Source organism: Parus major, chromosome 8, assembly GCF_001522545.3.
Source record: "Parus major isolate Abel chromosome 8, Parus_major1.1, whole genome shotgun sequence".
Classification (NCBI taxonomy): Eukaryota; Metazoa; Chordata; class Aves; order Passeriformes; family Paridae; genus Parus; species Parus major.
Window position 1 is genome coordinate 6,962,353 of NC_031777.1, and position 25,645 is coordinate 6,987,997.

General features: G+C 44.4%; 1 protein-coding gene across 1 annotated transcript in view; it reads right to left on the bottom strand.

The window, feature by feature from the left end:
• LAMC1 (laminin subunit gamma 1) overlaps nucleotides 1-25,379 on the bottom strand; it is a 75,748-nt gene extending 50,369 nt beyond the window's left edge. The window contains exon 1 of the mRNA XM_015635655.3: nucleotides 24,875-25,379. Coding sequence (XP_015491141.1) covers nucleotides 24,875-25,265 — 391 coding nt within the window. The 5' untranslated portion in view covers nucleotides 25,266-25,379. The remainder of the gene's footprint in view (nucleotides 1-24,874) is intronic.
• Nucleotides 25,380-25,645: the final 266 nt, after the last annotated feature.

Consider the following 25,645-nt stretch of genomic DNA (forward strand, 5'->3'; position numbering starts at 1 on the left):
AGCAGGGGCTCAGCAGTCTGTTTGGTGATTGCTACCTGGAAAATCATGACTGTCATGAACAAGAAACTGTACAAATCTGAAGAGGCACAACTACACAGGGAAATGCCCTTGATGTCAACATCAGTGTGAGTTACTGTATCACTGCATGAACAAACCTCAGGAAGAGGACTTGGAAGTTTCCAGAATGAGACTGGACAAATCCCTGGGTAACCTGGCCTAAATTCAACATTGATCCTGCTCCAAGCGAAAGTCTGGATTAGAAGTTCAGAAGGGTCTGTGGTCCCCTCTAAACTCACCTCTTTTATGAACAGAAGCAAAAAGGGATTAAGGTCCAGGCTGCAGACAGCTAAACTGAGAATATACATGACGGATCTCCAGTGAGAATCAGTGGCACCCAAGTTAAAGTAGCCAGGAGACTTTGGAGAGCAGCCACACTAAGTTAGCTGAAGGGGTCTTGGGGTTCACTGACCAAAAGCTACACCTAAGCTCCACGTGGACACCCACTCCTGGGAGGGGTATCCAGCCCAAGTAACACAGCCAGAGTATATTACAGCTGCAGGCCCAAACATTTCACTGCCACGGCCTTCCATGCAGACGACAAATGTTTGGGTACACACAGGGCTCCAAAACACCTTAGCAGTACACAGAGAGGTCTCCTCATTAGGGCTGTTGTCCTTCATAGGACAGAATGTTCAGGTCTGATTTTTACACTAATTATCTAAAATGAACAGGATTGCTGAGCACTGCAGATGGAAACAGATGCTCTGCACTGGCTCCACGACCCTCAGCTCTCATCTCTGCTCTACAAACCCAAACCTGTCCTTGCAGGAAGTCTGCGTGCAGCAGATGGAAAGGCAGTACTGGCTGCCTTGGGTCTTGCAGGGAACACACAGGGCAGTGTCTGGGGTGAATGGTCCTTCCTGCAAACTGCATCAGGCTTTCCATAGGTAAGTCACTAAGAAAGCAGAAACCCTTTTAAGGAAACCATGAATGCCAGAGAGAAAAAAAAAAAATAACCAGAAGTGTGATATGGAAGACAGTTGTATTTTCTAAAATAAGGATATTTTCAACAATTTTTCAAGTATTAAAGGATCAAAATTATTTTCCTCCACCTGCACAAAATAGGAGCAGAAAACCACTCTCCTCTGTAACAGTACCATAGGAGAGGCAGTACACAGGACCCTAATTCTGCCTGAAGTAGTTCAGTGAATCCACAACCAAGGACATTTTTAGTGACAAGATACATACCTACCAGCCATACATGACACTGTACCCTACCAGCAATGGCAAGGGAATTCAGCATTGAGTATATTTAAAGGCTTTATTAATAGAGCCGAGGGGAAAACACTTCTGTTTCATAGCAACCTCCAAGGTTTTGAAGTTTGTTTCTGTTCTTTTTCTGGCACAGAATGTCCCTGACATTTTTCAGGAACAAAACTGTAATGAATTATGACAGTTGCAGATCAGCATCTTGCTCCTTCCAGGGGCATCACCCCATGAGTAGGCTGGGTAGAGGTAGAAAATATTTCTCACTCCAGAAAAATAATTTGGCCTACTTGTTCACTTCAGATCAAGAACTTGAAACCTGTCTCTGCAATCCAGGTTTGCACTTTAAAAAATAAGTACATAAAAATGTTATCCTGATACAGTGTCCAGACCAACTTTTCTTCCTAAGGCTTTTAAGTCAGAATCATTCCTGGTGATACACTGCTATTAAACAGGAATGCTTATTTTGGCAAAACTTAATTTTGCTGAGCGTGCTCTGCTTAAGAGGTTAGGAAGGAAGCATCTAGCTGAGAGCCTCCAGCTATCTCAGCTTGCTGACAAAACACTCAACTTCAGAGCTGCCTGCCACTCCCAGATCCCAAGAAATCACAACCTTCTCCTCACCCACACACACCAAGTGGATCAGAGGGAGAAAGGCCATTCTGATGGTCAGCTACTAGACAGCCCTAAAGGACATTCAATCTTGTCCATTTAATCATCTACTTCTCCAGTGATCATTTAACTTCTTTAGAGCAGGGTCAGGCAATGAAGCTGTGTGTCAATTTCCAATACATATATATAGAAGACTTTATAATTATGTAAATTAAATTTTTTAAACATTTTAATTCACTTCAAAGGCAGCAAGTGTACAGCAGAAAAGCACAACAACAATCAGTACCTGGCAACTTTTACCTCTGCAAAGCCTCCTTTCAAGGGGCTGTGCTGTCCCTAGAATACAAAGACAAATAGAAGGAACTGAATACTGGTTTGGGTTGCACTTTACTTCTAAACAGCAGGACAAAAATTTGAAAGCCCAGCTGAGTAAACAGGAAAAACTGCAGATCCCAGAAACAATAGGATTAACCTGGTTCCTTTCCTAGGGCTTTACCCCTGATCGTTTCCCTGTGTTTTTGGAGAGAATTTTAATGCCTATGTGCTTAAGAAATCCTCAGGAAAAGCCTATTAGCTTCCAACAGTGTCCTGGAGTGTCATGGGCAGCTGGGCTGGAAAACAGACCCTTGGAACTTACCCTACAAGCACCTGAGGGCCATGATGAGCCTGGGAAAGGGTATTTGAGCTAACAGCAACAACACTTCTCTCTCTATGGGTAAAGTGAACCTAGTTTGGGGGTGTTGAGTGCTTTCTTGTTCAGGTGTCCAACCTGGTGCTGGCAGCAGCCAAACAAAGACGCCTTCAGAGAGCCTAGGAATAAATATATAAAGAACTTTTTGCAGCACACTTGAATTTCTAACGCTTTGGGCACCAAGACAGAGATGGTGGTTTTCCACCCACCATCTTACTTGTAGCATGGACCTGGCCTTGAGGTTTCAAGCTGATCCAGTACCATTTCTACTCTTTTCGCCAGAGCAGTATCCTTGAAAAGACCTCATGTTTGAGCATCCCTGGTCGCTTGTGCTTGGACCAAATGTCACCTCCAACATACTCCAAACTGGAAGCTGTAGCCCAGCCAACCACTGGTCATTGAGTGTCCTGCATGGCCTCTGCCAGAAGGTCAGATAATTTATAGACACAGTGGGACACATATTCCAATGTGTTTAGCAATCCCTTTTGTCAGGAGCATTTAATTTTGGGAAAATCAACAGTAAACAAAAGAGGAAGGCACGAAGAGCAGCTCGGCTTTTCACTGCACTTTTGCAAGAGAAACCATGTCATTTGCCACAGCTGTTGAAGTCCAGGCACTTGCAGCCAGGTGAAGACCACTGATATCTGGGTCTGCCTCTCTTAGTTTTACTTCTTTTAATAAAAAATTTACTAGTTATAATACCATATAGGAAAAAAATAACAATGCTATTTGTTGGTTTTTAAATGCAGAATAGTCATAAGCAAAAATCTGGAAAGAAACATGAAAAACCCCTGGATCTCTTTCACAGATTTTCATTGCTTTCTACACTTTTACCTCCCACACAGTTTTGCTTCTGTCACACACTAAAAGCAAAATAATTATGTGGAGATTCCCAAGCTGGTACAAAGCCACAAGCAGGAAGCAGCTCTGAAACAGAGGGGTTTGGCAAAACACAATGAGAAACCACAAAGAAGAAAAGAAGTCTTGGACATGAGTGTCACACTGTATTAGAAACGGTGAAAGTGATGACACAGACTCTCTAGCTTTAGGTGTAAAAGAGAGTGCTTTTTATTCTTCCAGATCTTATTTTATAGACAGTTCCGAGAAGGTCCAAAAAGGTAAACCTTTCACTGGTCATCAAACCAACACATCACCATCATTAGACAGTTAGAAACAACACCCCTTGAGTGTTTCTTGCAAGTAAACAACAAGGTGACAAACAACACCTGCAAACGTTGTTTTCTTTCTCTAAGGACTGTTTGGATTCCTCATGATTTCCCAGGTCACAGTGAGAAAGTTATGTGCTTGACTTTCCCACAGGCCCAAGCTAGTGCCTGAAGCCTAAAAATCTCTTATTTGACCACTGGCAGTTCCCACACATGAGAGGCAAGACAAACACTAAAACCAAGTGTCTGCAACAGCTGTTCCACTTTGAGTGTCACTGTCTTCCATAACTATGGAAAAGGTAGTGAACAGAAATGCACTGGAAGCAAAAAAGGAAAATATTATAAAGGTCTGGAATGAAGTACCTCTTTCCCCCAACAGCTAAGGAGCTAAAGCTTGCTGTACCAACCTGGCAATAAAGTTCCCAGGGAAAAACCAGGCTGCCAGTTATATTCCCAAATTTAGCACAGAAATAATCATGACCTATGGCAGTCACTATTTCACAACTTACAACCACAAGGATAAATAGAAGCTTTAAAAAAAGGCTTACAGAAGCATGCTACTTATTTGAACTCCAAAAAAAGCCTCAGCATAACAGCATTTTCTCATTAAAAAAAACCCTGTAATCCCCACTATTTTTTTAAAGGAAGTTGAATGCTCTTCAGCTAAAAATCTCCAGATATATTAAAATAATTTTACAATTAACTTCTGAAGATGGAACATACATGTATGCACTCATTCTGAACACATTTAGTTGTGCTCCATGTGAAGTCTGGGAGCAGTGCTTCCCACCAGCTCCAGCCTGAGCACTGCCACACACCAACCACAGACAGCCAACAAAGCAATAAACTTTAGCACTTTTGGAACAAAGGCATGACCAGTAAGCAATAGGAAGTAACCCAATTCTTTTTATCAATGTTTTTCATCTACACTTTTAAAGATCTCTTTATATTATTAAGATCATCTGAAGTACAAGTCACAAACCTGCATGGAAAGGAGCATCGTCCTGATGACGTACATATTATCTGATGATCATTCAGTGTCTGGGTGAGGAAGCACCATTAATTGCTCCTTATCAAAATACACACTTCCCTGCTAAGCTGGGAGCTGGAAGATTATATTATCCTACTAAATCAGAGGGAGCCATCACACGAGGAGGCAAAAAAGGCATCTGTGCAGTGCAATGGAAGGCAGAAGGAAGCCATCACTACGTTGCCAAAACCTGAACTTCAGACCCCCTCCCCACCCATTATTCCTACCATTTTAGGAAGGCTAACAAAAAAGAAAACCAAAAAAGCACAACCCCACAGCTTGTTACCTTCCCCTTATGTTTGGTTCATGCCCCAGTTTCGCACAGAACTGCAATTTCACACAAGTTACAGGTGACTTTCACAGGACAGTATCTGGCAAGTGCCCACGAAGGCCTGACATAAGCCTGTGTATCTACTCACACTATCAGACACACCGAAATAAAAACAGTGTGGTCACTGTTAAGATTTCCACAATGACAAAATGCAGATATTAACAGCTGACAGATGTTGTAAAGGAAACAGCTTGAGATGGGAGAATCAGGAAATTGCTCTCCATCATTCCATGGACTGTTTACATCTGAAATCTTGTCTCTGCAACCACAATGGCGAGAGATACTTGTGGTTCAGGTTTGTGTTTGGGGACATAGCTTCACAGTTAAAAAATCCCACCAAATAAAGGTCCTGCCTGTCTTTACCTTCTCATCTGAAAGGCACAGCTTTGGTTTGGGGCAAGCTTGGCAAAGTTAGGGGTCCTGAAAACAAAGAATTTGGTTTTTACAGTGGTTACAACTACTGGGAAAAGGGAAATTGCAAAAAATTATTTTCTGTATGGTACAGATCATTACATTGTCATTTTTTTTCTCTGTATCATCACTTGTGCCTTGTTCCCTTATGCAGGCCTGCACAGCAATCAACAAGAAAAAAAACCCAACTCTTCAGAAATCCCAACCTCAGTCGATTATTTAGAATAATCATACAACCTAGTGAATACTAGCACACTATTCACTCAATTTATCCAAGAGTTAGTCTCTTCTTAGCTCAGAAAAGCAGCTCCTTAGTATGGGTTCAAGAGGACATCAGCAAACACAACTTCTTCCAAAACTTGGTGCTTCTTAAAATACAAGACATGCTTCAGCTTTCAGTGAGCCTGTCAACACCAACACAATAGCCCTGCCTTGAGTGCTCTATTTTTAACATTTTCCATCCATGCAAAATACAACTATTTAATAAATCTAAAGGAAGTATAACTAAATGAAAGAGTTGAACAGAACTTACTTCAGGGCCAGCCCAAATAATACGAGCACAAGCCACAACTGTAGGCAGCCCAAATGACATGCAGAGATTACTGAACTACAAATATATACTGGCCTCAAAGACAGGAGAGATGCCAAAAACTGATGCCTGGTCACCTGGGGGCACATGGCAGAGTTCAATCTGATGCAAAAATCAGTGCCCTAAATGCTCATGGATGCAGTGTCTGTCACCTGGTATGGCTGCCATTAAGAATAGGTGCTATTCTTAAAGGATAAAGCTGACCTTAAATGCTCACTGTTTATTGGACACATCTGGTCTCTTTAATTTTCCTAAGGATGTCTAGGATGACTGTAAATCAGAGTGCTTGCAGAGCTCTTTAACCCCCCCGGCCTGTGTACATGTTATCTTTAACAAGCCCTTGCTTGCCTTGCTGGCAGGATTCAGCTTGTGCTGGAGCTGGAGACACCCTGCTGCAGAGCAGCCACAAACTCACTGCCTTGAGAGGTAAGGATGCATTCAGCATCAAAAATAAAAATATACAGAGATTTTTCAGTCTCTCCCAGCAGGAAGGAAGGGCTCAGCACTCCCAAAAGCCCCAGCAAGACTCTGCAACTTACATTTTCTAGTGACTTCACACTGCTTTTGAAACTGATCCCACTCTGGACAGCTTCCAAGCATTATCTGGGGAGGAGGGAGCTGACTCTTCACCACTGTTCCCCCAAATGTGAGTGAGAGGCAAAGATGAAATTGCACTGCAATGCTGTGCCTGGCCTTGTAAAAGAGCTTTCCCTGATCTGATGGAAGAGCATCTGTCCACATGCTCTGCTTCCAACCAGGAATAAACCAGAGATGTCCTTGGTGCACACCCTACACAAGCACCCCCACAACCTGAACACTCCATTGATCACAGTATCTCTCCCCAGCACATCAGAGGCAAGTCCAGGTCAGCAGATTGGCTGGATCTTTCCAGCAAGAGTGGACTGGGCAGGAACTGCTGCATACCCATGCAAAATTGCATTGCTCTGGGAGTTTTCTTGCTCATCTTTAGCTCTGTTTGGGCAGGACACACACTAAAGGGAGACCTCAGCAAGAAAAGCCCTCAGGTATGCTAAACTTGTTTTCTATTCCTCCAGGCACCCAGAAGATTAAGCAAGTAGGTGAAAGTTCCATAAAAACCCCTCAATCCTCTCTTTGGGACCAATAAATACAGTTCATTTGCAGGATGAAAGAACAATTTTTTTGGTCCCCAAAACCAGAAGGCATTACCATTTTTATAACTATAAACTGAAAAGATTTATCAGCATCTGTTTGTTGTCTCTGTTTGAAGAGCAGCTCTGTACAGGTGGCAGGTGACTTGCAAGAAAACCTCCTTCTAGGAGACACGTATGCCAACTTTTGTTTTAAAGCTTCCTAAGAGATGAAAAGAAAGAAATGCTGATGCAACAGCAAAATCGGGTTAATTACTGTTTTAGTAATTAACCCAAATCACTTCAGCCTCCCTCTCTCCTTAACTCTTAGATATGCAATGAATATCAGAGGTGCAAAATTCCTTCATGGGTTTTATTTCATCCATCACCATGAGAACTTTGAACTCATGAACCAAAAAGCAAGTTATTATGGTGTTATTAATTCCAAAATGAGTAAGCCTATAATTTTAATTGCATTGGAATGCACTATCTCCATCTTCAGCATCATTTATGGGAAATTTTTACTTTCACATTATTTTTTTAGTAGCTCTTTGTGTTGAAAAGCTTTAAAAAGACAAGCAAGTAGACCATCTATCAAGTGTTTCCTTAGTCTAGATCCATCTGTTGCCCTTGAATCTGCTTCTAGGCTAGTAAAGCAAATGCATAAATATCACTTGGCCCACTTAGCGGGTTATTATTTTAAAAAAAAGTATCTCATTATTACTCCTTATGCAAAGTCAGCTGAAACAGGCTAGCACAGCTCAATCTCCAAATAAATAGGTTTTGCATAAAGTAAAACTCTATAAGAATTCAGTTTTTAACTTAAATACAGGCATGAACATATTTTCTATGAAAACCCTCCCCCAGAAATGACCTCTGGTCTCTCAACATTTTTATCCTGTTTCTTGTTTCACCTAATGAGTTGCTCCCATGTGCAAGATGAAAAAGTGGAAATTTCAAATTGCTTGTTTCCTTCCTTTTATAGTCTGAGTTTTGAAAGCTCATAGTAGCTTCTCCCAATCCAAAGTCCATACTTTTGCGTTTGTCTTAGCATCAGAGAATCCCCAAATGGTTTGAGTTGGAAGGGACATCAAACATTGTTCCACCCCCTGCCATGGGCAGGCATATCTTGCACTAGACCACACTGCTCCAAGCCTGGTCCAACCTGGCCTTGGACACTTCTAGGGATAGGGCAGACACAGCTTCTCTGGGTACCCTGTGGCAGGGTCTTGCCACCATCACAGGGAGGAATTTCTTCCTCAATTCTCATCATACAAGTTCTTCTAAAAAAGTTTTAGGATGTTTTCAAAATTGTCTGTGACTACTGTAAGTAAGTCCCCTGTCTCCTAGCTGTGCATCCTGGTGCCTCTTTCCCACCAGCCAGCACTTACATGGCCCCAGGCACACCTCAGTATCACCAAGGCCACCAAAAGCTTATTTTTCCATCAAATTAACTGCTGGCACTTAAGAAGCCAAGATTTAACTGATTCAACCAGCCAAGGGCTGCATGGGTCCTTGCCCCCAGCTGCAATAATTGGGCAGGGCTGAGAGACACCAGTATCCTTTGAGAGGCTGCAAAGCCACACCTTTATTCCTTGCTGCCCAGATTTCAAGCACTCCACTGAGCCCCAGGACAGCAATTCTGCAAGGGCACTGCACAATTCATGCACAATTCTGCCTTGCACTGTTATCACAGCAACTGAACACAAAGCATGACTGTCAACATGAAAGCCTTGGGTGGAGGAAGAAGAGAGCGGAAGCAGCAGATGTGGAGGACAAAAATGGTTTGGTGATACAGTAGAGTTACATGGCAAATCTTGGAGCAGCTCCTGACAGAAAACCCAAGCCTCCACCAGCTCATCCTTATGGCTTATGCTTCATTCTGGAGAATTATAAAGTGGTTTGGATTGGGAGATCTTTGAAGGCCACCCAGTCCAAGCCCCTGAAAAAAGCAGGGACATCTGCAACTAAAGCAGGTGGCCCAGAGCCCCATCCAACCTGGCCTCGAATGTTTCCATCCACTACCTCTCTGGGTAACCTGTTCCACTGTTTTACCACCCTCATTTCTTCCTTATATCTAGTCTGAATCAACCTTGCTTTAGTTTACAAACATCACCCCTTGTCCTATCACTACAGGCCCTCTTAAAAGGTCTGTCTCCACCTTTCTTATTAGTTCCCATTAAGTACTAAAAGGAAGAAGTTTAATGATGATTTGATTGTTTTATCTTGGTAACATCAAAAAAACAATGGTGTGTGTTCTTTAGGCACAGTAAATGAAGATGTTTCAGGAATTCCTTACCAATTATTTATTAATCCTTTTAAAATTACTTATTCAGATTGACCAGTAATCTTTTCCAATAAGGATATGAATCTCCCCCTTCAAAACCTTTAAACATGCCTTTCTAAAGGATGCAAAGAAAGCATACAGACCTAGGAGTTCCACACTTTTAACTATTCAAGCTTATTTTCACTTCAAAGCAAACCTCTGCTACTAGAACTTCATTAATTAACCATTACCTCTATGACAAAAAGCATATCATGTTCCACTCTGCAAACCATGGTCACTTGGCCTAAAGGCTTTTCTCTACAAGTGTCTTAGGTTGCAATGCAAGATGTAACCAAAAGTATGTATTCTATTACCATCCTAAAACCACGTGGTGTTCTTTATCTCTTCCATAACCCATCCTCCCTCCAGGAGGGTATCTTCTGTTAACGGGCCATTGGGTCTCACTGCATGACTGATAAAATATCATCACCCCATTGTGAGATGCTCCACCCAGGGGGCAGAGCCAAGCATTCCTACCTGGATATAATCAAACTTGGAACACCACAGTCGGCCTTCCTCTACTGGATTCACAGAGGAAGACCAGACCCAACTACACCACCACTGGACCTTTGGAGGAAAATTATATCCTTCTACAGGATCATTGCTTCAACAGAACCACATCTGTCACTCCAGGAGGACTGTAGCCACCATTTAATCAGACTGCTACCAACACCCTGACCAACAGGGTGTCAGGTTGTATTCTGACTCTGTCAGAGGTTTTCTTGTACTACTGCATTTTTATTTTAATTTTCCTAGTAAAGAACTGTTATTCCTATTCCCATATCTTTGCCTGAAAGCTCCCTGATTTCAAAATTATAATAATTCAGAGCGGGGAGGGTTTACAATTTTTTCCTTTTCAAAGGAGGTTCCTACCTTCCTTAGCAGACACCTGTCTTTTCAAACCAAAACAGCAAGCAGTTGCAAGAAAATAAGGAAGTGGTTTCAGCATCTACCTCAGGAAGCAGGACATGCGGAAAGCCACCATGGATTTTTTCCTTATTTGTTTTTGAGGCTATTCTCATTTTACACCTGAGAAGAAGCCCTGTAGTACCACTGAAGCAACTGCCACTTCTTTCCCAAGAATAGCCAAACATCATGTAACTTGATGAGGAAAATACCACACCTTTAACAACCTCCATGCCTACTTTTCAGCCAAAACCTTTTGTAATCCATTACCGTTTCTGGAGAGTTACCTCTGCTGAAAGTCAGCTTTCAGACATCAGCAGGAGAAAAGCAAAAGTTGATAGATTTCAACAGTATGCTTTAAAATAAGCTTCCCTTGAACATAGGTACCTGAACAAAGCAAGACCAGAGACTGCTACAGGAACACAAACTCGATTTCTCCATTCACATTTGTGTTAGTTTAAAACAGTCTGGGTTTTTTTTTTGGTGGGAAGGGGAAGTCACAGAGGCAGCTTCTGAGAGAGAAGCTGCTCAAAGCTTCTGCTATGTCTGTTGCACTATATTAGGAATGGTGAAACACAGCATTGAATCTCTTAGCTGGGTTGCACAAGAGAGCAAGTTTTATCATTCCTGATCTTCATTTATAGACAGGTCTGGGAAGGTCCAAGAGGTAAAACTCTCATTGTTCATTAAACCAGCACATCACCATTATTGGTCAAGTGGGAACACCACCCCTTGACTGTTTCTTGCAAGTAAACAAGGATCTAAACACCACCTGCAAAGGTTGTTGTCTTTCTCCAAGGACTGTTTGGATTCTTCCTCATGCTTTCTCAGGCCAGAGTGAGAACCTTGTGTGACTTGGTTTCACGCAGGCTCTGTGCTCCCTGCCTGCTTTCAGCATCCATACTATGTCCTGAAGAACTATCTCTGAAGCTCAGATGATTGACATGTTGCTGGCCCAATTAGAGAAGTTGGTAATGCCTCTGTGATGACACATATTTAAGAAGGAAAAAAAACACGCAGAGTTTTTTTCTTCTTTTTCTGAGAGGTGGGGAGGCGCTGAGATTTGAGCACTCCTGGCACTGGGAGCGGCCATGTGGCTGGGGCCATACAGCTGGGACCACCTGGCTGATGCCATCTCAGCACAGCTCACAGTGAACTTGGCCTGCTTAGCTGCTTTTAGCAAACCATGCTGCAAGAATGACAGAGGTGGTGGCAGCAACTTCTCCTTTTCAGCACCCTGCATGAAGAGAGGTGCTGAACGGTACCAGTGCTGTGGCAGCCAGTGTGGCAGTGACCATGGCAAGCAATTCCCTGATAAGGAGCCCAGATGAGATTAACCTTTCAACACTGCAAAACCCTGTAAGAACTTTTCAACTGATAGAAATTAAGAACAAACAACCTTTTTTTCCCAAGTCAGAGAAAAGGAAAAGGTGAAGACGTGAGGAGAACAATGTGGCGACACTAAAGTCACTGAAAGGAAAGAAGGGGAGAAGGTACTCCAAACACCAGAGCTGAGATTCTTCTGCAAGCCATGGTGAGGACTATAATACAACAAACTATGTCCATGTAATTCATGAAGTGCATGGAGGGATGCAGAGATCCACTTGGATCCCGTAAGAAAAGGTGCTCACACTGGAGTGAGTGAATGCTAAAATGCTCTAGAGACACCCAAAGTGAGAAAGGCCCATATTTCCAGAGATAGAGGACCCTTGCTTCCAAACTAGAACAGCTCATCCTTAATAGACTACAATGCCTTGTAGTTTGGGAAGACTATTTTGCCTGTGGGAGGGACTCATGTTACAGCAAGTCAGGTGGGACTGCTACTTGTAAAAATTAGAACCACATTGGAGAAGTTCACAGAGAGCCATCTCCCATGGGAAGGACTCCACAGTATAGCGAAAGAGACTCCTCTCCCTAAGCAAACTGAAGAAAGATTTTTAGAAGTGGTAAACTGACTAAAGATCCCACGTTTTGCTTCTCTGCACTGTCAGTGGAAAGGAAGGAGGGGCTGGAAGGGGAGAAAAAGGTGTTCTAAAGGTTTCTTTTATTTCTCATTACCCACTTTCAATTCTGTTAATAATAAATTTTCCTTATACTGTTTAAGTTTGAACCTGTTTTGCCCTTAAAATGTTTTTCTTATAATTCTTAACTCACTAAGCCCTTCGGGTTTTTTTCCCCCCCTCCTCTGCTCAGCTATAGCAGAGGAAAATAAGTTAAGTGCCTGGCTTTTGGCCAGTGTCCAATCACAACATTTCAGACTCCTACCAGCATATTTGTTAAGCAAGCCAGCACCCATGTCACTCTTCAGAGGGGTGTCACAGAAAACATTTTACCCTGCTATGCAAGTCGCGCACACAGAGCAGAGATGTGAATCAAACTCTTCATGCTTTCACATCCTCCATGAGTCCAATGACAACACCAGCTCATTTCCTGGAGGTTTCTTCCCACTGGTCTCTTGCGGTTTCCCCGAAGCCAAGAGCAGCTTTCTGCAGGGGGCCAGAGGAAACAGCAGGGTGCTGAGCACTAGGGATGCCTGCTCCAAGCAGCTGTGTATTTGTTTGCAGGAAGGACAAACACCAGTGGACTGCCAGCACTGCTATGTGTTTCAAAGACTCATGCAATTTAGCCAGGCACATTTCAAATTTTCTGGTACACAGCAGATTAACAACTCCAAATTCTATCCCTTTGGCTGAACCACCTCTCTTCCCACAATTGATCTCTGTTTTCCCAGCATTCCGTATACCTCCCATTGATGGGATCATCCTTTCAAAACACTTCATTCCCTCCCACTGCTTTCAAGTCAACTTTAACTTTTTCTGGGTAATAGCAATAATGAAAATCAGAATTTGTAGGACAGAAAAGCTGGAGGACAGGGTCCCTCCCACCCACCAGAGCTGCAGGTTAATGTTGTAACATGCAGTTCACAGAAGAACATACCACAGCCCTGAAGTTACAAAACAAACTGAATGGCTGATACGAAAAAGGTAATAAATTCAGACAATTAATTAGGAGACATACTCAGTACAAAGTTTCACAACAGGAAGAGCTGAGATTCCTACAAACATTTTTAACCTTTTCCACATAATAATAATAGTGACACTGTCCAGGCAGAGATCCGTGTCAGACCACAGCACTGTTCCAACTGCATATCCAAATCCTCGACTAATTAACCATTAATTTGCTGAGTAACTACAACAAAACCAGAGCCAACTGCTCCAAGTGCACCAGAAAACGAGCCCAGTGCCCTCCCTGACACAAGAGTTTTTACAAGGACTGTACCCAAAGTTCTCAGTCTCTGCTGGTGACTGTGGTGCTCATGAACTGCCAGTGCCATAGATGCACCTTAGCTGTTCCAAGCAATTTTCAACACCATGGGGCTATGAATTATGAGCAAAACATGACTTACCATCGATAAAACATGTTTTTGCCGGGATTTGCCTAAACTTGCAGAAAATCAAAGCACAGAAAGGCAACAAACCTGGTTTCGGGAATCTTGTGATATTCTTTCCCAGGGCTACCCTTTTCTTTCAGAGCCACAGACAAATGCATTTTCCTAGAAAATTCTAAACATATCACTACATATCAAATTGAAGATCTTCTAAGATTGCCTCTTGGATTTTTTTTTTATATGAAATTGTGTGGTCCGTACTCAAAAACTGGTGTCAGTCTGCCAGGGAAGAGAGAACCAATGTGGGGTGCAAAAGAATATCCCAAGTTCATGATTCACAGCCTTTCCAGCATCTCCCAAAAAAGTTGTGGCTTCTCCTGACACATCTCCTGACACAGCTCCTACATCTTACAAGGAACAGAAGTATAGGAAAATAAGGCTACAAAGAATTATGTGGAAAATACATCTTAAGTTGCGAACAGTAAAAAGGGCCCTTACTTCCTAAAAGTGCTACAAAGCTTTTGGAGTCATCTCTGTATCACTAATTCCAAAATTATCTGTATTTCGTTCCATAAGGAAACAGAGTTTAGCTGCCCCAGGACTGGCCCTGCTCACCCCACTGCAACATGGGCCAGCCCTTGGGAAGGAGGGTGTGAGAAAGGGGCAGTGCGCACACGGATGTGTGCAGAGTCACTCTGCTTGGAAAGCAGAAGGGCAGCGACTCGTGCAATGCCAGTAATTTGATCAGTAAACTCATGCTTGCAGAGCATGGATGGAGGGCACAGAAGAGCCATCCCAGTGCCCAGCAACCCTCCCAGCTCCACCTGCAACACCAGAAGAGCAAGGCAGAGAAATAGAGGGCAAGTAGGGGAAAAAAAAATAGATTATCATTATGATGATAGTGGGTCCTCACTTTATTTAGAGTTCACATTTCACTCTGGCAGTGGCATCAGCTCTGCAGCAGCGGAGGGCTCTGCGCCACCCCTGTAGCCCCAAATCTCTTTACTCCAAGCTTTTAATATTTTCTTCACAACCCTGGTGGGAATCAACAGAGACAAACATTTGCTTTTATGACAAAAAAAATGTCTTTGATTAAGAAAACTTGGAGCTCTGCCCCCCCCAGTCCCTAACACATGCAAGATGAGAAACTATGAAGTAATACTGAGCATTTAAAGATTTTGAACTTGCATTGTATTTCTCAGTCTAACCAAAATGAAACCACCAGCAGCTCATCTGTACACATGTATAAAGCACTGTGTACGAGGACAGCATCCAAAGCTGCTGCCAGGACTAGAACTGTTGGAGAACTCAGCTAAAAAACCTCATCCCAGGAAAGGGGTTACCTTCCCAAACTGCACAGCCAAGGGACATCTCAGTACCAGGAAAACAGGAGTGGGAAGGAGTAAAAGCCCAGGAAGACTGCAAGGAGCTTCAGGAAGAAGAATGGGAGAAAGGGGACAGAAAACGCAAGTAAACAGGTAATCTGCAAGTTTCAAGCAACCACAGACTTCAGCAACAGCTTCTTAACAAGTTCATCAAGTAGATTCAGTGTTGAGAAATCCCTTGCCCTATGTAACTCCAGCAAGGATAACAGGAGCCATGAGACCCAGGAAGGCACACAGCAAAAGCAGAGAAACCAGCAGCTGGAAGGGAAGCATCAGCTGCTGTCACACAATAAAAGGAGATTGCTGGGCCAAGCCCAACAACTTGACTGCCACAGCCAGGAGCAGGACAAAGGGAGACACACTGGATCCTCAAAAATAACCACATTTTTTTTCAGAGGCTGAGAGGCAAGGGCAGCAGGCAGGACAGTCTTACCAGGGCTACTCCCCAGGGGCCAGCCCTGCAAATTGCTGGGAAGAAAATCCCATTGCAACATCCCACCAGATGGGAGAATGCAAAGGACTGCAGATGAAAGTACTATAAATTATCATCATAATCAGAGCTGACCACACAGGTCCCAGGACAAGAAGATTTTCTTTTCTCTCAGTCAAACAGTTACACTTAAAATTGACATAAAGAAGCATTTGATGGTACTTTTTCCAGAAGGAAAAATTCTACTTTCATTCCACTAATCTCAATAAGAGATATGCCCAACACAAACTGAGCCTTTCACAGCATGCAACTTACACTGTATTTGCAAGCTTGTGGCTTAGAAGAAAACATCAAGAAAACAGCCCCTTCATCTGTCTTGAAGAGGTTCAATGCAACCATTTCCTTAAAAAGACTCCGTATCTTTTATTTCAAAGATAAGAAAAATTCACCTTCCTGAAACAAAGTATACAGGGAATGGAAGGAATGTATTTTTTAAAAGTTAAAAAACAACCTGTTGGGCAACCGTGATTATTTTCCCCCCACCAATATAAACCAAACTGGCCCAAGTGCAACATGCTGCACAAGCAGTTGCTCACTCTGGTAGGAACAAGGTCTTTTCCAATGCCAAGCAGGTTGAGCTATAAAGCAGACTTTGAAAAAAAAACTTGTAAGAGAGCAGAGTGGTTAGAATTGGGCTGGTGCCAAGCCCAAACTCCACAGTGCTCCCTCAGCCTTGGAGCAGCCAAAGGAACGAGCATTTCAGGTAACTCACTGGGAAGCTAAGGACTGCCATGTTCAGCCAGCCACTGCCCACTTGAACAATCTCTGTTATCAAGCAGGTTTTAATATTTGGTAGGTTTAAGGGGTTTGGGATATTTTTTTAAGAGGTGCTCTTTCCATTACAGAGGGCTAATTGCAAAGGAAGGGTTCAGGTCTGCATGCTTTCTACTTCAGGCCAGGTGTCACTCCTGAAGCCATGTAACAGCTCTGCACCTTGGCCTTCCCACAGGAGCATCTCAAGCTCCCAGGGATGAATAGCCATTTACCTTGTTCTCCTATAAAACACACGACTCACTACAAAGCCAAGTCAGACAAACACTTCTCCAAGCACACCAAAGTCTGTAGCAGAATTGAGAAGTCTGCAGAAAGCTGAGCCAAGAACCCACAATCCCTCATTCTTTTCAAGTTCTCAATTTTTTTTGGCTCATGTTTATTTTTAATAGTTTGTTGTTCATGGTTTTATGGTTTGTTCCTATCTTCCCCCATGTTTCCTCCAGAGTTGGTTTGCCCCCAAGTTGTATCTTCCCCGATGCTGCCAATCATTGTGACCCATCCCCTTATTCCAGTATCTTCCCTGTCACTGTAAACCTTGCCCCTTGTTCTGGACCCTTCCCTGTCAATCGCCTGTTAGCCCAGCCCCTTGCAGTAACTCCCCTTAGGAATTCCCCCTATTCCTCAAGGCCCAATTGGACCATGTGACTGTCCCTCTTCTCCCCCTTACCCCTATTAGACCCTGAATTCTAATCCACTCCTCTCACTCCTCTCTCCTGGTTTCCCTATTGGTTAATCGTTTGTACCCACCCCCTGAAACCTTCGTGTATTTAATCCTGTGCACAGAGAGCCTGGGGACTCTTCTGTTCCTGACCCCTTCAGCCTCAATAATCCTTTCCCTGCTGGAACCTCATACAGAGAGCCTCCTCCTTATTCCTTTGCCTGATCCCTGATGCTGGTTAGCTATCCTGCACCACAGAGCAAGTGGCTCTAAAAGTTCTGCCTGCTATATATCCCACACCAAGGCAATTCCCCACATCTGCCATGGCACCGGTGTCATACTTGGAGCTAGCCTGGGCTCTGGTGAACTGCGTCACTCAATATATCATCTCTACAAACACTTTAAAAGTCTTCCCTTCCATCACAAAAACACCAAACCCCCAAGTAACTGTACAAATAAGGCTTCAAGCACCCTGGAAATGTACCTCCCATGTACAAGATGGTACTAGCTTACCTACCAAAGGAGAAAAAAAAGAAAAAAGGTCCAATAATAGTTTTTGGACAGTTTTTGGATAATGTTTCTAAAAGAGGAAATTTTTAAATTCTCCATTGTTTAACACAGCTGTGTTATGTCAGAACTGCAGGCATGATTGCCACTGGAAACAACTCTTTAATGACTATCACACTGGAATATCTAAAACAAGTAGAAGCATGGAAACAAAAAGTGCTTTGCCACCCAGTTTCAAACAGAATGCTGAAGACCACTGAATAATATATCAGGGGGTTGGTGGGAATTCGGGGTTTTTTTGGTGAAAGATATATCAAATAGGGCTGGGCTGATAGAAAAAAAAAAAAAAAGGCTTTAAGTAAAATTACCTTGTTATTTCAGATGCTTTTACAGCTGAAGAGTTTTCACCATTTTCCAAGCTTCTACATGAGAGTAATTCCTAGAAGTTACTATGTTTTACCTCTAAAGTACCTAAAAGCCCACTAAGGCTACCAGCAGCTTGCACCTTCAGTCTGGCAATCTACAAAAGGCAGCTTGTCCTCTCAGTATTCCTGGCAAGAGATTATCCTAATATTACAATGACTTTCAAATGCAGCTAGTGATGTCCTCAACACAAGCAGCTACATTCTTCCCTGACTTAAAGGCTGTAAAGCTTGATTTGACACACACATGACTATGCTGTATCTGGGGGCAGGGGGGGAAACATTTTCCTTTCTGTGTAGTGGGACAACAGAGACAGCAAGATTTGTGCAATTTATTGGAAAACTATGAAACTTGTGTTATTTTCTAATCAAAACACACTGTGGCAGCCACCAATAAGCAAGATCTCATGGTTAAGAGATGTGTAATAGCAGGCTGGAATGGTTGTTCGCATGCGGGAGCTTACACGGGAGGCAGCAGCCCAGGCTAAGCTTCCAAAGGTTATTAGAGACCAGAGATGGTGACTTCAGATGTGGTGTTTAACATCCCGGACCCCATATCCCAGAGAACCCACGGGAAGAACATGGAGCCACATGGTAAAAATCACTCAGCATGGCCTCACCAGTGGCAGTGAGCATTGAATTAGGGCCCCAGGACACAAGCAGGAGGTCTTAGCCGGACAAAGGTGGTAAGCATAATGCTCACGGCCCTTCTGCTTGTGGTGAACCCAAGATCCAAGTTTCCCATCCCATCCATCAACACTGGAAATTCTTTTCTCTAAGTGTTGTTTGCAGAGCAATCCCATTTTTCATTTCCATGGGAAGCAGCAGCCTGAGATTTTCATTTGCAGACTCAGAGAGGTCGCAAGAGCCTCCCAAAACATTAGGCTACAAAAGAAACCTAAATAAGCCAGAGGCTTTTCAGCATGCTATCAGTGCTGAGCCAATAAAAGTTTCAAAGGTTTAAACCTACAAAAGGAACTGTGTGTGTGAAAACCTGCAACTAATTCTACCAACTCAGAGCAAGCACACAAATAGCAGCTGGTTTTGCAGCAAAATACCACACAGTCCCAGCTCTCTCCACCCTGCAAAGTAAGTGCTCTACCATGTATAGTATTCCCAAAGGCATTATTGCAGCAGCATCAGCATCCTGAGACAGAGTAAGAGAAAAACTTGGAATTTGAAGTGTACAGAGGAAGTGATACCTTTATATAAATGCACTGAATAGCTGCTTACCATTAAAAGCCCTGATCTCTTCAGTATTCATGTTGAAACCTGCAAAATGTAAATCAAGGATTTGCAAGACCAACTAAAATAGTGTCTCCCCGAGGGCTCCACAAATACCATGGCAAAGCCCAGGCTCCAAATACACCCTGAACACCGGCCTTAGATGTGGAAATGCCCTCCCAACACCTTAATTACCACTGAGTTTTTAAATTGCAGCTACACTAGGCAAAGCTTCACGTGCATACACGCTGCTTGTTTGCACTTTACTATGGTTTTACTATGGTGGTTCCCCTAAGGAAAGCAGCAAACCACAGGCTCATAAAGTTTTAATGGGATAACTGGCAAACTGAGGGCATCACTGAACTGAATAAAACAGAGCAACTGCACCCCAGTGGTATAACCTACCTACTTAAGTCACATTTTATAGCTCTTCCTTCTGAAAAGAAACCCACTGGTTTTCTGTACTAACTCAAAAAAACCTCGTCTGCTAAAAACAACGAGCAAATCAAGCCAGGGCTGAGCACAAGAACTGGCAACTTGCCTGGGTTTCCTTGTAAATGCCTTCAAAAGTATATATAACCAAGCATCGTTACTTTCCTCTGAGCCAAATAAAGGACTGAGTGGGTAAGTGAAGGAGACAGGCAATTAATTTCTTTGGGAACCAACAGTTTTCACAAGTTTTTCTTTATTTTATATATACAAGACATCATCCAGCTTGGTGACATGAGTTTCCAGGCTGGTCTATAGTAAGGAGACAACATGTTTTTAACCAAGGCAATCAGCAATTTCATCTTTCTCCTTGAACGGCAGCCTACCAGAGAGCTGCTTCCAGCACCAAACACTGCCTCTTCTTCTGAAGCAATGAGAGAAGAGGCAGGAATTGATCTTTTCTGCTTTCCAGACAGTCCAGAATTCATAGCTGAAGCCACCAGCATCATCGGTAAAGCACATCTGGACACCATCCCTGCTGAGATGCAGCGGACAGTCAACTGCCCCAGGAACACTAGACTGGACTGCTGCAAGCTCAAAGGCAGCTGATAAAAGCATGGCTGGTCTCAGTGGAGATGAAGTCACTCCACCATGGAACAGCCACCAGCATGCTGAGGAGGCTGCCTCTTTGTCCAAGGAACAAAACTCTGGGATCACAATAGCTGAAATCAAGCAGATCTGTCCAGAAAGTAAAAGTGGTGGGGAAAAATGAGAGGTGGCTCTAGCAGAGTTGGTTGGAAACACAAAGGCACGTGTAGAAGTGAATTTTAAAAAGTGTAGAAGCAACAGAAAGCAACAAAGAAATTAGAGCTGCAGAAGGAAAAAGTGAGAATCTGCTCTGAAAAATGATACAACATCTGGAAAAACACAAACCTTTGCCCCAGCAAGAGCACCCAGCATCAAAAAAACCTCCATGTACCTCCATGCTATTATCTCTTTTACCCTTCTTCCAGTGTTCAAGGGAGCATCTTCAACACGTAACTTTGTTTCTGTGTGTCAGGGGTCTAAACAGAAACACTGTGCTCAAGTGTATGCACACAAAGCACTGGGGAGATCCCAGAACTATCCCAATGCTCCCAGGACAGGCAAACAACACAGACAGTAAAAATAACATGACACTGGGGCTTCAAAAAAGAAGCAGACATCACACAGTAAGGCCTTGGCTTCCATCTTCTATTTGAAAGCTGGCACCACTGCCTCTAAGTTCCTTTTTTTAGGAATATATGGGAACTTAGTGGGAGAGCAGTAAGAAAAAAAAAAGACTGACTGGGTCAAATCTAAATCAGTAATAAATTCTGAGGAAATGGAAAATAGGAAAGACATGGAACACTTTTAAGAAAAGCAGAAAAAGGACACACAAATGCTCTCCCTCCTCTCAGTCACTAACCTAATTAGTCAGACATCACCCTGTGAACAGGCTCCCACTTCTCCTGATTTACAGCTGCATATTCGTGTCTCCAGGCCTCTTACTTACCCTTACTTAGGGGGAGTCTTAATACCCTCTCATACAAAGAGAAACAGCCTTTGTAACTCCAGATGTTCCAGGTGCAGGGAGTGGTTATCACCCCCATTCCCCTGTCCCCAGGGAGCACCCTAACTTCTGGACACAGAAGTTATCTCCGAACACTCCTGGGATCTGAGTCTTTAACTCAGAAGTAGTGATCCATGCTGTACCCATTTTTCTGTATCAGGCTTTGTGATGGCTTCTAGTCCCAAAACTAAAGTTTTTTAAACTTGTTTTGAACTGCAAATTGTAAGGAGATTCAAAGAAAGACACATTTGCATGTTGGCAACAGACCTGCAGTTCTTATTGACCTTTTGAAGGCCCCTCTGAAATGTTAATGCTGTTCTACATGGACTGAACATCACTGTATGTTAATCAATACATCTCAAACTGCCAAAAAATTCAGCACAGGGTAGCATGTACATGAAACCTTAAGTCAATGCAGCTGGCCCTGACCAAGCGCAAAACAGCATTAACCATTCAGGACACCAATGCTTTCAGAAATTAAGGTAACTGCAGCATCAAGTAAGGATATGGGTCTGAGCACAGGGCTTAATCCTCAAAGACCAGACAGAATTAACTGCATGAAAGGGCTTTGCAGCCCAGAATGCCTTTATGTCCTACTGAGTACATAAATACTTGTCAAGCTCTTTGCATCTTTCTCGTAGTGATGTCAATAATTAAGTGTCCCATAGACCATAGTGCCTGCAGGCACACAGAACTCAAACACAGCACCCAGCAGCTCACTCAAACAAAGATGGTTTTAAGACATCACAAAAGTAGGAAAGAACAACTGCTGCAGAGCACTTTGGGGCATTTCAGGCTAAAAAGGCATTGTCAGTACTTGACAGCTCTTCAACCTGCCACCAAGTCAGCAACACAGAGTCAAACAGCACATGTGCAGAGAGCTTAATGCTTTGCTGTTGTCGTCTTAAAACAAATTTCACCACCACTGTGCCCACAACAAGCTTCAGATTCTTAAAGTCTTTATACTAAAAATATCCCACCCAACAACCTAACTAGGAAAAATCAGACCCAAAAAAACCCTCAAATGTATCAGAGCTGGTCAGACAGCTTCTGCTTTAAAGTTGCACTCTACTCAAAAAACATGGCAAAGCAAATTCACAGAGCTCCAAGAGCCTGCAAACAAACCCAGAACACAAGTGAAAGTGTTGCAATGCTACAGTATTTCAAAGATGCAGTTGTTTTCAGCAAAGAAATGTGTACATTTCATCAAAGCCCAGGACCCATATACATATGGATGTGCAAAACCAAGGACAGCAGTAATACAGATGGGTCTATACGTTTTGCCTTGGTAACGAGAATTACAGTGATTGTTATTAAAAGAAGTTGAGATCTTTGCTTTCCAGGAGTCTTGGAAAAAAAAAAAATTCCTAATGTACAAAGAAAGGAAGATAAAGAGGGACAATTAGATATGCTTATTTGATATATTTATGCTGAAGCTCCAAACACAAGGAAACACTTTAGGGCAGAGAGGCACTCCAGGCTTCTGGGGCACATGGACGTGCTCACCAGGTGACCCCTGTTACAGGACTCCGTGCCATCAACTACATCTCATCAATGAAGGCACAAGCTCCCACAAGATCCAGCTTTCCAAGCCCTAATACCTTTTTTCCCCTGAATGACACTGTTATTGACACTAAACTTAATGCTCAACAGCTGCTCTTGATTAGAAGCTGTAAATGGCTGCAATGGGGCTTTCTTTAATATTTACTTGATTTAATGGCATGAGGATGTAAGTTGTGGTTTCAACTTTCTCTAGGCTGGCTTGTCTTCCAGTTCTTAATGATTACTCTTTTTCCATGTCATGACAACTTGAATAAATGAATGAACAGAAAAGAAAAGCTTGTCCACAAACCAAAGTGAAGGCTAAAACACTTTATCCCAAAGGAACCTCTGGAATTGACAACCAAGCAGAAAAGTCACCTTCGTTTTTTGACTGGCTGTTACAGTTCAGCAGCAATGCTAGCTGTTGACCCACCTAGCCCGCCCAGTAATTAAAGGACAATGCTGGCATGGGAGTAAGAGGACACACAGCAGATGTGCCCTAGCACACTGATTTCCCACAGTGCCAGCCTTTAACTTTTCACTTTTCACAGCAACATCTTCCACCTGGATCTGAAGCTTGTTGTCTGGAAAACTCCATGATCCAATCCTGAGCTTGGCTGCATTGGGTTACCAGTTGGACTTGATCTTAAAGGTCTTTTCACAGACTCATAGAATGGCTTGAGTTGGAAGGGACTTTAGGCTCATCTCATTCCACCCCCTGCCATGGGCAGGGACACCTTACACTAGACCACATTGCTCCAAGACCTGTCCAACCTGGCCTTGGACACTTCCAGAGATGGGCCATCCACAGCTCCTCTGGGCAAACCTGTGCCAGTGCTTCACCACCCCCACAAGGAAGAATTTCTATGATTTTTCCAACCTAAATGGCTCTATGATCCCTGGTGCATGGAGTGGGACATGATCACTGCAACCTGCTCCACTTCCAGCTGCTTCTGGAAGTGCAGCCTCTCTTGCAAATCAACAGCACCGCCAATACATACTGCAATGGAGCAAGCCCTGAAATATTCACTGGAGAATGCTGAAAATCAAGTTTCCAAAGCACTGTTGAGCAGATGTGAGTAAAGCATCAGCTGAAGGGTGAAGAACCTGTGCGGGGCCAGACCCCTTGCTGAGAACATCCCAACACAACCGTGGGGTGCAGCCAGCACTGATTTAGACTTGTTGAACATGGCTGGGGACCTGCAGAGCAGGGATTCAATGATACCCCCTGAACACTGGACTGCCCAGGGCCTGGTTATTGGCACTCACCCAGGCAGGGTCCCAGCAATGCCCAGTGTGCAGGTGGCCTGTCAGCCCAGAATCACAGAATAGGGTAGGTGGGAAGGGATCACAGTGGGTCATTGGGTCCCACCTCTCTGCTCAAGCAGTGTCATCCCAGAGATCATGGTATAGGATTGTGTCCCAACAGGTCTGGAATACCTCCAAGTGAGAGACTCCACACCCTCTCTGGTCTCTGTTCCAGTGCTTGGTCATTGCACAGGATAGAAGTTGTCATGTTCAGGTGGAATTTCTTGGGCATCCATTTCTGCCCACTGTCTGTTGTCCCACTGCTAGGTCCCAGGGAGCAGTGTGCTGTGTCCAGCCTCAGCTCTCCCTGCAAACAGGGACAGACAGGGCTCCTCTCAGCCATCTCCTGCCTAAGCTAAACACTCCCACCTTGTCAGAGAGATGCTCGAGTCCTTCCATCATCTCCACAGCCTCTGGTGGACCTGCTCCACATCTCTCTTTTCCTGAGGAGCCCAGATCTGGACAGAGCATTCCAGACGTACTTCACTAGGCCTGAGGACAGGGGCAGGATCAGCCCTGAAAGAGCTGACTATGTTGGTCCTAATGCACCCGAGGACACCACTGTGCACAGGGCATGCTCCTGGCTCCCGGACAGCTCGTTGTTCCCCAGGATACCAAGCTCTTCTCCACAGAGCTGCTCTTCAGCAGGTCATCCCCAGCCTGCGCTGGTGCCCAGGCTTACTCTTTCCCTGCTGCCCTCGCCCCCTCCCCATCCTTACCCAGGTGCAGGGTGAGGTTGACAGCGGTGGGGTGCTGCACGCCGGCCAGCATGGTGCGGCTCTGCCACCAGGTCGCGTCGGCCGGACTGTTGTAGTCGGTGAGGAACACGGCGCCATGGCTCAGGTGCGGCTGGGCGGCGTCGCAGAGGTGGCAGGACTGGGTGACGCCGGTGACCCCGGTCTGCACGCAGTACTCCTCGGCCGGCGCCCCGCACGTGTGCGTGGCCAGCACCGTAGCGTTGAACGCCGCGTTCACAAACTCCGGCATGCAGCGCTGCGCCCGCCCGCTCCGCTCCTCCGCGCACTCGTCCATGGCACCGCCACACCGCGCGGGCACCCACAGCCATAGTACCCACAGCCACAGCGCCCAGCGTTCACCGCCGTCCCCCATGACGGGGCTGCGAGAGCCACCGGGGTCACGCAGGGGAGTCGTTCGCTCGCCGGGTACCACCGGTCCGCGCCGGCCACAGGCTGAGACGGGCGAGGCCCGGCGGGGCGGGGCAGGCGCGGAGCAGGCCGGGAGCGGAGTCCCGCAGCGTAGCAGGGCTGGAGCTGCCCACGCCTCGCGGAATGTGCCGGCTTAAAGCGGCGATGGCGGTTGTGGTCCCGCTCGTAGCCGGTGGGGAGGTGTCTTGCCTTGGCCGTCACGGCAACGCGGGAACCAACACGGGAGTGACCACGCCAAAGCGCCGGGCCTGTTAGCGCCTCCGCAGCGGCACACCCCGCAAAGGCACACCACCTTTTACACAATCACAATCATTCAGCTTGGAA